Below are 13,418 nucleotides of genomic sequence, written 5' to 3'. Positions count from 1 at the left end.
CCCCCCCTCCTCTCCCCTATAACTACTCCCCAGGTCGTTGCTGTAAATGAGAATGTGTTCTCAGTCAACTTACCTGGTAAAATAACGGTTAAATAAATGAAATAAAAACGTTCAAAAGCGAAAACTGGAACAATATTTCTAGCATAGAACATGGGGAATGGTCAGAGGCGATCTATAGAACATTAATGTAATTTTGTTTGTTATTTTGTGATATCATTAAGAATGTTATAAAGGAAATACTGTAACTTGGAAAGTATACCCACTACATGTCTGAAGTGTCCATCCTATGCGTTTTGCAGATACAAGGAGGTTACAACTTACAACTGTTGATACGAGGTTATAATTAATAAATTGACTGTTTATAGATGTGATAGGTAAAGACCTTTAGAGTTTAATTCAGGAGATGGTAACTCTTTAAAGAACTGCTCTCATAGTGCACCAGATACCAATGAGTTAATTGTTACATGATTAATTTAATTGGGCAACAATTAAACATATTTAGGTAATTAGATAAATAACAGTCTTCAGATTAATGTTAAAGTCAAGATAACATTTGACCTTTATTTAACTAGGCAAGTCAGTTAAGAACAAATTCTTATTTTCAATGACAGCCTAGGAACAGTGGGTTAACTGCCTTGTTCAGGGATAGAACAACAGATTTTTACCTTGTCAGCTTGGGGATTTGATCTTGCAACTTTTCAGTTACTAGTCCAATGCTCTAACCACTAGGCTACCTGCCACCCCATTAGGAGGGATCTTAGACCATTCCTCCATACAGAATTTTTCCAAGAAACCACATTTGTTTAGCAAGTCAGCAAGTCAGTTATGTTTTTTTTAAGTCAGTAAATGAGGCTGAATGAACTGTTTCGCTGCCAGAAAAGGCTCCGCTGATAGCCAGGTGTAGAAGTGGTAAGGTGTTGGGACTGCTGTTGGGACTCTGCTTGTTGGGACAGCTTTAAGTAGGTCCTAACAGTTTGTGGGCACGGTTTGTCACCATTATAGTGCAATTAATGTATAGTTTAGTGTTGTGTTGTGTAGTGGCTTTGCTGGCATGCATCCCACTTAAATTTTGTTTTGCCCCACCAAGATTTACATGATAAAATTCCCACTGCTCACACTGCCAGAGAGTGAGGAGGGTATGAGTGAGTGACATAGTGAGAGAGAATGAGAGAAAGTGAGTGACTGAGAGATTGAGTGAGAGTGGGAGACTCTATCACTCACTTTCACTCACTCTCCCCCTCTCTGTCACTCCTTCACATGCACTCTCTCTCTCACTCACTTGTTATGACCTGCTGTTCTCTGTCTCTCATCATATGTTTTTATTGCACTGTTTATCAATGATAAAACATAATGCAAGTTCTTAAGTCTACTATAAATATAATATCATTACACTTATTAAAAGTGTACTTTATATTAATCATTTTTCCAGTCTTTTAATATACTATAAATAAACTATCATCAACCTTCAGTATACTTATTAAAAGTGTACTTTAAATTCATTAAAGTATACTATATGCTCACTATCGTTCAACTTAAACACACTCATTAAAACTATACTTCAATTTCAATCGCTTTAATTGTAATTTATTATATTCATTCAAAAGACAGTTTTGTTTTTATGAAACTTTGTTTGTGAGTGATCAAGTACACTATAAGTATACAGTGCCTTGCAAAGGTATTCATACCCTTTGTATTTCTTCAAATGTTATTGTGTTAAAAAGTGGGATTAAAATTAATTTCATTGTAATTTGTTGTCAACAATGAACTCAAAGTACTCTGTAATGTCAAAGTAAAAAATTAATAATACAAATTAGATAACTAAAATATAACTATTGCATACGAATTCAGCCCCTTTGTTACGGCAAGCCTAAATTAGTCAAATGTGGCTTAACAAATCACATAATATGCTACATGGACTATGTGTGAAGTAATAGGGGTTGACATTATTTTTTTATGATTAACATTTCCTCTGTCCCCCATACAACATTTGTAAGGTCCCTTAGTCAAGTTTTGATTTTCAAGCACAGATTCAACGGCAAAGACCAGAGAGCCTTTTGAACGCCTCATAAAAGGGCAGAAATATATTAGTTGACACTTCAGTCTATTCTAAAGTAGATCCTTCATGATTATGAAAACATTATAGATAACATGTTTATTCCCAAATGGTCGGAGATATCTCTCTCTAGCTGATGATTTATATACAGTATAAAACATGAATTCAAACCTCAATAGAACAAAGTAAAACATTGCCAAGGACACCATCAAATTACAAATGTAATTATATTACTTGAATCACCATACGTATGATGACCGATACATGGACAATCGTAATTTAATCATAGGTAATATAATATTATGACAGCTGACGGATGGTGACCGCTGACTCATACCAGACCCAAAAGCCTGGGTAGACAGGCTCAGCAAAGGAGGCCTTGAAGCGGTGTATGAGAGACATGGTGTCCCCCACAGTGTAGAATGAGAGGGTGCCTGCTGAGTGGTCCAGGAAGACACCTATCCTGGAGGAGTAGGGTGCATTGATTTCCACCTGGTCTTTACCATATCGGGCGGAATAGCTGGAATCGGAGCAGAAAAGGCTCCAGGACTTGCGGTTGTAGCCGATGCGGCAGCTGTCCCCGTAGCCTACTCTCTTGATGCCCTTGTAGGTAATGCCCACGGAGGCCCCCTCTCCACTCCACTCCACCTCCCAGTAGTAGGCACCTCCAGACAGGGGCTCTTTGCAGAGAACCTGGGGCAGGCAGTCAAACCTGGAGGCACTGTCAGCGTAGTCCTGCGGTTCTCTCTTCAGGGCTGCCTTCCTGTTGCCTCTAGACAGGTATAGCTGGCGGTAGGCTGTGTTGGGGTCCAGGGTGAGAGCGCAGGCATCTGAGAGAGGAGAGAGCGAAGGCATGTCATGAGTGAGTGCCACTGTGTGAACTGAATGCTCTTCTTTTCTGTGGGCTTGATAATTTAACCCTTATACCCATACAATACTAGAAATTACAAGGTTAGTTATGGAATGTAAAAGGTTGTTTAAAACCAGTACTATACACAATCATACAAAACAATGGCTGCATTTAGACAGGTAGCCCAATTCTGATATGTTTTTCACTAACTGGTCTTTTGACCAATCAGATCAGCTCTAAAACATATTTGATGTGATTGGTCAAAATACCAATTAGTGAGATTTTTTTTTAGAATTGGGCTGCCTGTCTTGACACAGCCCAAGTCCCAGATTTAAGTACCATATCGTCTAGCACATCTCCAATCTGAAATGTCAAAAAGGTCAGACGTAGTTAGTTGAATTACCACAAACATAATATTGCAAACGCTACCAGTCATTCAAGTCAGCAAAGTGACCTTGAGTTTCACCAGACAAACTAAGGGCGAGTAACGTAGCCTGGTCCCAGGTCGGTCTGTGCTGTTTTGCCAACTCCTCTGGTAATTCTCATGCATTGGCAAGGCAGGACAAACAGATCTGGGACCAGGACACCAGGCTATGATTAATGGGACCCTGCAAGATTGTAGTTGGTCTTATTAGATTTGTCCTGCATGTCCAGTATGGGGTTCGTGTCTGTCACAATATCCATTTGGATTTCAGTTAATTCATACCATATACTGTTCAGAGAATAAAAAAATATATATTTGGTGCATAGACATTGATAAAAGCAATATTCTTTCAATTATGGATGTAATAAAAGTAATTTTCTTTCAATTATGGATACATTTCAGGAAAGTACTTCTGCCTTCTTGATCTTTGCCTTATCATTATGATTACACATTAGTTTTGTTACACATTTGATAGGACTATTAAGGCTTTTCAATAATTTTTCTAAAATGACTTGCAATTATTACAATAATTTTTTAAAGACAATTGTCTTTAGTGTTGGTATGCCCATGGATGTAAAATAACAAGCAGGACCCACAGGGAACCCCCCCCGCCCCCAGAAGACCCTCTGTAAAACCATTCCCATTCCCTGACCCCTGACCCCCTCACTATAATTACAGAGTTGTAGCCGCAGCCTTATATATGGAATCTCTTCAGCAGCATATTTTGTCTTAAAAAACACAAGTAAATAAGTTCATAATTCTGAACATTACAATTAAGTTAGCAGACTTGATGAATAAGGGTGGGTAATGATGGAAATGGTTTAATGAAAACAAGATATGACATACAGTGCATTCGGAAAGTATTCAGACCCCTTGACTTTTTCCACATTTTGTTACGTTACAGCCTTATTCTAAAATGGATTAAATTGTTCCCCCCCTCAATCTACACACAATACCCCATGTTTGCAAATGTATTTAAAATTAAAACTGAAATATCACATTAACATAAATATTCAGACCCTTTACTCAGTACTTTGTTGAAGCACCCTTGGCAGTGATTACAGCCTTGAGTCTTCTTGGGTATGATGCTACAAGCTTGACACACCTGTATTTGGAGAGTTTCTCCCACTCTTCTCTGCATATCCTCTAAAGCTCTGTCAGGTTGGATAGGGAGCGTTGCTGCACAGCTATTTTCAGGTCTCTCCAGAGATGTTCGATCGAGTTCAAGTCCAGGCTCGTGCTTGGCCACTCAAGGACATTCAGAGACTTGTCCCGAAGCCACTTCTGCGTGTCATGGCTGTGTGCTTAGGGATGATGTCCTGTTGGAAGTTGAACCTTTGCCCAAGTCTGAGATTCTGAGCGCTCTGAAGGAGGTTTTCATCAAGGATCTCTGTACTTTGCTGCGTTCATCTTTCCATTGATCCTGATTAGTCTCTCAGTTCCTGCTGCTGAAAAACAGCCACAGCATGATGCTGCCAACACCATGCTTCACCGTAGGGATGGTGCCAGGTATCCTCCAGACGTGACACTTGGCATTCAGGCCAAAAAGTTCAATCGTGGTTTCATCAGATCAGAGAATCTTGTTTGTCATGGTCTGAATGTCCTTTTGGTTGCTTTTGACAAACTCCAAGCGGGCTGTGTCTTTTACTTAGGAGTGGCTTCCGTCTGGCCACTCTACCATAAAGGCCTGATTGGTGGAGTGCTGCAGAGATGGTTGTCCTTCTGGAAGGTTATTCCATCTCCACAGAGGAACTCTGGTGCTCTGTCAGAGTGAACATCGGGTTCTTGGTCCCCTCCCTGAACAAGGCCCTTCTCCCCCGATTGCTCAGTTTGGCCGGGCGTCTAGCTCTAGGAAGAGTCTTGGTGGTTCCAAACTTCTTCCATTTAAGAATGATGGAGGCCACTGTGTTCTTGGGGACCTTCAATGCTGCAGAAATGTTTTGGTACCCTTTCCCAGATCTGTGCTTCAACAAAATCCTGTCTCGGAGCTCTACGGACAATTCCTTCGACCTCATGGCTTGGTTTTTGCTCTGATATGCACTGTCAACTGTGGGACCTTATATATAGACAGGTTTGTGCCTTTCAAAGTCATGTCCAATCAATTGAATTTACCAAAGGTGGACTCCAACATCAAGGATAATCAATGGAAACAGGATGGACCTGTGCTCAATTTAGAATCTCATATCAAAGAGTCTGAATACTTATGTAAATAAGGTTTCAGTTTTCTTTATTTGTAATACATTTGCAAACATTTATAAAAACCTGTTTTCGCTTTGTTATTATGGGGTATTGTGTGTTGATAGATGAGGAACAAATTGTATTTAATCAATTTTAGAATAAAGCTGTAATGTAACAAAATGTGGAAAAATAGAAGAGGTCTGAACACTTTCTGAATACACTGCATATAAACAACTTTTAGAAAGCTCATGTTCTGAGCTAGCCATTAAAAGTATGGTCCTCAGATCCAAGTGAATCTGAACAACCCTTTAACTGGAACAGAGTATGGAAAAATATGACCTTGACATCCCATAATCTGAGCCCTCAATTTACACTTTATTTGAACTGTATTTAACACAGAGGAAAGTTATATGATGAAATTGGCCCCATGCCTAACTGTTCACTGTGTGCCCTAAATCAGGTAGGCACAGTCCTTCATATAATGTGGGTGTGAACTGCAGTTAAATGCTTCTGGGACAAAGTTACACATTTTTTTTCAAAGTGCATGAATGTAAATGTTCAATCTGCTATGTTATATTACTTAACGGTTATAGCTCCTTGAATCTCTCAGAAGATTACTCCTGGCAGGGGGAAGGCATGATATGGGGAGGGTTCTCTGGTCTCTGGGAGGAAATGGGAAGGGAGGGAGGATGTAAAAGCATCCTCAGTTGACAAGGAACCTTGGATGTTTAGGGGAGTGGGCACTGACAACTAACCTGTGTTGCTAGACGGGGTGGAAAACATGGTTACATACCAATTGTACTATTACAAAATCCTTTTTGATCAAGATAATTATTTCTGTATGTATTTACTTTATCTGTTGGAACTTACTTTTTTTTTTTAAGTTGTGGAGCCCATAGGTACATGTTATATAAACTGAATATATGAATTGACACTGTACCTGTAAACCACCAAACAAAACAATTCTGAAATAAAAACTTGTGACCCTGCAGGACAGGTGTGCACCAGCATGCAGGTAGAGTAGAACAGCTACAGTAGCTCATGTACTATAGACTTGGTTCACCTGGCTGTGCTGCTGTATGTGCGCCTGCACCCCCTCAGCCAGGTCAGAACTGGTGGTACTCTCTGTAGCCATGGCTAGGACGAGATGACCGACCACTCGGCCCATCTGGTCTGGAAGATCGACCACTTGGCCTATCATCTGGAATACCACCGGAGGCAGAGCCATTTATTTACATGTATAGCTCGGACCACAGTTATTCAAATCTGCTTGTGACCGATGTTTCCCTTTCCGCATGCTCAGTACGCACTTCTATTCTATACCTTGATTGTCCTATTCAGAGCAGGTTTTAAACTTGCCGAAGCTGTAGTGTCCAATAGTTGTAGTAGTCAAGTAACGTAGCTTAGAAAGATTTGCCAACACAGTGATGTCATTCTGTATAACCCTTTTACAAACCTATACTCCCACTCACCGCAGTAAACCGGTATAAAGTTCATTGAGCATGCCCACTTACAAACCTAGTATCTAAGGAATGTGGTAAGACTACTCCCATCACAGCACTAGCCTGTTTCCATGTGGGCTGGGCGCCAGGTAGTATTTTAGACTAACTCCTGTCTTTATAGTGGTTTTAACGCAATTTATGAACAGTAGTTCACACTTAAATGATCAAATAGTACTAGCACTGGCACTAGAATGAACCCTCAGTCTTATAGTATTTGATTTGGTAAGTTTAGTCACTGAAGGTGAATCATTAAATTGACGTACATTTCAGGAAGTCTTCTCTGTGCTGGGGCTCCTGGCTTGGTGTCTTGTACACGGCAACAACTGCATCGGCTACAAAGAGAAGGAAATGCAAAAGAAAACAAAAAACATACACAACACTGTATTTGGATTGTACAATATAGCCTGATACTGCATGCATGGAAATGTACTTTACAATCTTGGGATTTATTAGTGTTTCGGATATCCCCAGAAAATCCAACTTTAATGAGTGTGTGTTTGTGTAGAATTGCTTGATGCGTGTGTGGTGTTCTAAGAGAGTTAACTTATCAGCCAATGTAAATATTCAGGGCCACTTGAGCCACCACCAGACCTTTGAGTGCCCTCTAATAAAAATCAAGGTGCTCAGACTACTTTACTATTCCAACAATACTAGAGGAACCATTTTGTTTTCTTATGCACAGCAGAGCAATAAGGAAATTATAATCACTCAAGGAACCATTTGAAATTCAGATTATGCCGTAATTGTCCTGTGAAAATGTTATTACTGGAATTTAGCTACAACACAAGGCAAGCCCATATTTCCTCAGCAACCACCTAACAATGTTGTTTGGGGGTTTGATGGAGGCCTGGTGGAGTGGTGGGGTCGATATTCTTGTTTTTGAACTAATACCATTCCAAGTATTTTCCAGAATGAGATCAGTGGGGAGTTTCATGTTGATTGACTCACCTTTCACAGTATTTCTCCTTTTGGCTTCATCCAGTTGGCAGAAAGGCATTTTGTTCACTGAAACAGGAAAAGTTCTGGTTGAGTAAATATTCTCTATAAGAATAATAATAAGAAATTACTGAAGCATTTCCAAGTCCATGGTTTTAAAAAGGACAAAAGCCTGGGGTTTAATCTAGGTCTTGGCTCTACATCACTCATTCAGCAATGGCAGTAACTAACTGAAGTTACAGTGCATTATCTCACTGCCTCACCAGTCTTGGCCACTTTGACCAGCTCCTCATTGCTGATGTCATGGAGATGGACCTTCATCTCAGAGACAGCCTTGGTGACGGGTCCGAAGGAGAAGTAGGGGTTCACTGAGACTGTGGGCAGCTCCTCAGCCTCCGTCTGAGCGATTAGCATGTGGTAGCTCTACAACAGAGAGGATAAGAGACAGTTAGCTGTGTGAATGGATGAGGACAGACACATTCATCATTTGAATTGGCTCGAATTGGCTTGAATTATTATAGACAGGTTGGTTGTTTAACAACAAAACCGACACGTGTGCAACTATGGGTCAAAACAGACTGGGTTGGCTTAGATTGTTGACATGTAACTATTTAGTCTTCAATGTTCATTTAAAAACAAATGCATTTGCACAATTGTTGTCTCAAATACATCATTGCAGTTGTTGGTTAGCAAGCTAGTTAATTTTTGCCATATTAGCATAGACGTGACATCAAAACAAGACATGGTATCAAAAATAAAGATAAAACATGCCAGCTACGAGTCTCCACATTGCAGCTTCTTATCATTGTTACTTGCCATCTGGCCATCCAGAATCACAACAACACACGGCCTTCTGCCCCATTGAAGCGGCAGGAGCATTGGGCCAGTAACCGAAAGGTCGCCAGTTCGAATCCTGAGCCAACTAGGTGACACATCTGTCACTGTGCCCTTGAGCAAGGCACTTAACCCAAATTGTGCAAAGAGTTCTGGTTATTTTGGGGTGATGAGCTTGGCGGGCCACTCAAATATGAGATATATAGTGTTAGGGGGAAGGCAATGTTTAAAATGGCTTGTCATTCCTTGGCTTGAGCCCAAATATTATAGTAGTTGTTTTAGGGTTAGGGGTGTTAGACTTTAAAGCCTGAGAGAACTAGCACCTCTGAACATCATTTGCGAACCAAGTGCTCACAGATTTTACGGTGGTTCCCAAAACAAAGCGCACTGAACGATCACAAGACAAACGCTAGAACCACATTCGGTGCGATGTGTGCAAGCCTTTAGTCACCTGGATAAAGTGTATGTGGTCCTCTGTGCGTGACAGCTGTGTGATCTCGTTGTCTCGCTTCTTGAGGTCAGCGATCTCGTGGGTCAGACGCTCGAGGTGACCCTCAGCGTTGTTCAGTGCTGCCCTCTTATTGGAGGAAATTAGCTTGGTCATTTCCTGTTGCATCCTCTCGATGGAACGCATCATGTCGCCAAACAACTTCTCACACTCCTGCATAGCCCTCTGGGCTGAGCTCTGGAGAGGAAAGGGGCACACTTAATGGGCGTGCTGTTAAAATCTCTAAAGCATTTTGGGTTGTACCAATACACCCAGGAGGTCAGTCATAATGGAACTCTATTGGTGATGTATTGATATTTGTGATCATGAAATCTCTTGGTGGGAAGATATAATTTGTCTCTCCAGGACACACATTAGAAATATACACTCTGAGTACACCTACAGTATGTTTAGTATGACTTAACAGTATATTGTAATTGTGTAATTTCACAACCCACTGTGTTTTATGTGCTATAGAGACATGTACCTTGAGTGAATCCACAGCTTGTTTCAGCTCCTCCATCTGCTTAAGCCTCTCGTGGATCCTCTCCTGGATCTCTGCCTGGGTGGCACCCAGACGTTGCTATGGATGGAGGACAGTGACATAGCCCCACAAGTCAGACAATTGTTTCAAATACTGATCAACCTAAATGCTACAGACAAAAATCGTGGCTGAAGTGAAGTGGCATCTTTTTCCTCCCCATTCATGTAATTTGAAATGGCCTTCAAAATGCATTATTACAATGTGCATTAGGTTCAGACAATGCAGTAATAAAATCTAGCCAATAGCAGTTCTTGGAATTAGAAGGTTGCAACACCCCACCCCAGCACACACACATTTACAGTAACTGCTTTCACTCATGTGGGTGGGTCTAACTGATTGCCTGAAGTATTTGTTTTAGGGGCTTGGCTGATACTAGCTACTCTATTCCAACAATCAACCTGTCGCTCTCAGTCACACAACTACAGTCAATTGGCTACAGAAAGGCAAATTATTGAAAAGCCTAGAAAAAAGTAGTCGTTTTTTCCCCCGTTACACGAATGGCTTTGTCATTTAACAATACAGAACGTCAACTACTTCAAAGAGATAAATCATCGTAATATAAAAGTTTGAATCAAAAATCATGCAAAGCCGTTTTACCTGTTCTTCTGACCTCTCCTGTTCGGCAGATACCATGTCGTGACCTTTGTGCTCCTTCACAGTGCACAGAACACAGATACACATCTGGTCCGTCTTGCAGAAGAGCTCCAGACCCTTCTGATGCTGGGGGCAAATCTGTCTGTCCAGATGGCCGATCTCATCCACCAGCTTGTGCCTCTTGAAGGCAGGGTTCTCATAGTGGGGCTTTAGATGCCTCTCACAGTAAGACGCCAGGCACATCAGGCATGTCTTGATGGCTTTGTGCTTCTTCCCAATACAGATATCACATCCCACATCTTGTGGTCCGGCGTAGTTGTAGTCTGGGTCTGGAGGTGGAGGAGGGTAGGTCTCAGACATCCTGGGATGCGAGTGGGTTGAGTGTGTGGAGGAGCGGGAGGTCTGGAGGCGGCGCGGGGTGGGTCTCTTGTTGTAGGTGACCCGACAACGTGGGCAGTTGTAGGAACCGGTGTGGTCAGCGTGGTCCCAGTAGGTCTTCAGGCAGATGGAGCAGAAGATGTGGCCGCACGGGATGGAGACTGGGTCCCTCAGGTCTTCCTTACACAGATGGCAGCTCTCCTGGTCAGTAGACATGGGGATTCACTGATGCACCCTGGTGCTGTTAGGTTCTTGGTAGTAGGAGGCTAAAGACGAAGTGAGACTGTCAAATTTTTGGTCTTTCCTGTCCGTCAGGTCTGAGCAAAGTGAGCCACAGGTACTTCCGCAGCATGTTATATAAAGTAAACAGTCAGGGAGGGAAGGAGACTAAACTGGTTAAGCAGAAACTAGTAAAACGTGGGTGGGGCCAGGTGAGGACAGAGTGTCAATGGAACCATTCAACAGCCATCAATCAGGAAGAGGAGTGTGAATCCAGAAAGTGAGAGGAATGATTGAATTGTGTGATCTCAGGTTTGAACTTTGTTTGACAGTACTGCAAATAGATACTGTAGTTACAAATATAGATAACTGCTGATTTCCATCATTTCCAACAGGGACTCTACCCCAGACACAGCTCACATTTTGACCTTTGTGTTGTTTGTTTATGCAGTGCAATATTTTTATTTAACATGTGACATAAACATGGTTCACTGCACACAGTTTAATTTCACATTGGATTTCCCTGCACATCTAATAATGTAAGATACGTGTCACACTGGACTTCACTGCACACCTAATGAAGTACCAACATCAGTTGTACACAAGTGATACGTTTCTTTGATAAGTCACACCACAAAAGGGTAAACTATTAGTCTAACCCACTAAATGACAAGAAGTGGTTTGTGGTTTGTCTAATGTTTTAAAATTCAGCCATGTTTCAATACTAAAAACAAAGGACAAAAAACTGGTTGGAGTTGCCTTTTTATCAACAGCACAATTACTAAATATTCCATTAGAATCTTTACCATTAAATCACAATAGAGTTTGCAGAGGTTACTTGAATTTTTTTTTAAACAAATTTACAAATAGGGCATCTTTCACACTAGTTCTAAAGTCTGGCCCGAAGCATCCATCAACACCTCAACAATGACAAAACATGTTAGATACATTGTATACACAATTCCATCATACAAGTAGATTTGCAGATCAGTTAAGGTCTACCTTCAGCGTGACAAACAAACACATGGCCAACAGAATCTCAGGTAAAATGGCTTTCAAGATGGCTGATTCCATTTCCCTCATTACTGCCACTTATTGGTAGACCTCTAACAATGCCCGATCTATTACAATATTTTAAACATTAAACACATTCTTCTAAAATGCATTCTAATTTTAAATGTACTCTCTGTCAGTTCATGGAAACAAAAAAGATCAATGACCATCTATCTCAAATGCCATAGGGAATAAATATTTTTTTCTCAGGAGGCATAGGGAGGGGGCATGTTTTTGCATGTAAGAATTGTCCATAGCGAGATGAATCTGAATCTGTTAACATTGTCACTGATAAATGTGGCCCCTAGTTCAGGAGTTTGGCTTCAGAGTATTGCTGCTGGTTGATAGCCTCCAGCTTGTAGTGAGGGCATGGCTGTGGGGAAGAGTGATATGATGGATGCCTACTCAGGTCCAGGTACACACTGACCTCTTGGTACTTGGAGAGCTAAAGCCTGGTTGCAAATCAAAGAGGGGAGGGTAAAGAAGACATTTTTTGTGGACTTTTTTTTAGAGTGACTAATGACAAAATGAATCCCCTTGCCCTTCCGCTATAAATTAAGTTGGCTGGTTGGAATCTGGCTTGAGCTACAGGAAGTGACTTGCAATAGGTGTTCATCACCCTGCTATGCAATTGAGAGCAGTTTATTATCAACTGTTTATTTCCCATTTCTCTTCCACTCAGTTCCTCTCAATCCAAATCCTGATTCTAATTGGATTTTATTTTTTCTCCACATTTCTCCTCTTCACATCAGCCTAAACATTCCTCTGTCCATTCCAAGATGGCTGTCAGCTTGTTTCAGGGTTGTTAAAAATGAAGAATGTAATGTGACCAGGCTAGATGGCCCAGATAACAGCAGTGTAAAGAAAACTGCTTTAAAAAAGTACATTGTGTTAGTCAGAGCATAGTGGCTATATTCTACACACCAAATGTCATTGTTATAGGGTCTGCAAGTCATCCTGAACAAGTACTGTAGCTGACATGCTACTCACAAAATGTCCAGTGTCATGTTTGACGAGATGGTTGCAAGAGATTATTGCACATGAGGTGATCTGGTCAGTTTTTTGTGTTGTAGAATGTAGGTAGAGATTGAAATCTAGGTTTAACCTGAAATTGCCCCAGGGCCAGGGAAATTATAACATGATCAACATTTGCCAAGCAATTCATCTTATTAGTTCTAGATATTTCAGTGTCTGACAGTTTTAGAAGAAGCCTTGATATTTTTATAGCTGGCTCACTCACAGCAGTAGTGCTGTTACAATTATCCAGTTTGTAAATCTGTGAATCTTGCACACACAAAACAGAAGACAGCAATGCTTTATTTATTGGTTGGATTGACTCTGTACTTTGTTTGGGTATAACAAACAT

The 13,418-nt window shown here is 41.0% G+C and overlaps 1 protein-coding gene across 2 annotated transcripts; it reads right to left on the bottom strand.

The window, feature by feature from the left end:
- Positions 1–1,568: 1,568 nt before the first annotated feature.
- Positions 1,569–12,025, bottom strand: ftr83 (finTRIM family, member 83). 2 transcript variants are annotated; one of them, XM_090187100.1, is made up of 8 exons: positions 10,406–12,025; positions 9,752–9,847; positions 9,229–9,462; positions 8,207–8,366; positions 7,956–8,012; positions 7,271–7,339; positions 6,569–6,706; positions 1,569–2,883 (listed from the first exon to the last, which is right to left on the bottom strand). In XM_090187100.1, the coding sequence occupies exons 1-7, from the start codon at positions 10,994–10,996 to the stop codon at positions 6,612–6,614; spliced, it is 1,302 nt and encodes a 433-aa protein (XP_090043226.1). In that variant the 5' UTR covers positions 10,997–12,025; the 3' UTR covers positions 1,569–2,883; positions 6,569–6,611. The 2 variants fall into 2 exon arrangements, with proteins under 2 accessions (XP_090043226.1, XP_021474687.2); XM_021619012.3 differs by lacking the exon at positions 6,569–6,706 and having other exon boundaries at positions 10,406–11,247.
- Positions 12,026–13,418: the final 1,393 nt, after the last annotated feature.

The sequence above is a fragment of the Oncorhynchus mykiss genome, chromosome 10 (assembly GCF_057628025.1).
Source record: "Oncorhynchus mykiss isolate SJ-2025 chromosome 10, ASM5762802v1, whole genome shotgun sequence".
Lineage (NCBI taxonomy): Eukaryota > Metazoa > Chordata > Actinopteri > Salmoniformes > Salmonidae > Oncorhynchus > Oncorhynchus mykiss.
Note: the sequence above shows the minus strand (reverse complement) of the source record. Positions and strands in the feature narration are given on the sequence as shown.

Bases quoted from the DNA above. Each gene is read 5' to 3' on its own strand.
- ftr83 (XM_021619012.3), bottom strand. From the start codon at position 10,996: ATGTCTACTGACCAGGAGAGCTGCCATCTGTGTAAGGAAGACCTGAGG. The intron at 9,463-9,751 runs GTACATGTCTCT...TTTCCTCTCCAG, and splicing joins AAGCTGTGGATTCACTCAAG to AGCTCAGCCCAGAGGGCTAT. The intron at 8,367-9,228 runs GTGACTAAAGGC...TCTCTGTTGTAG, and splicing joins ACCACATACACTTTATCCAG to AGCTACCACATGCTAATCGC.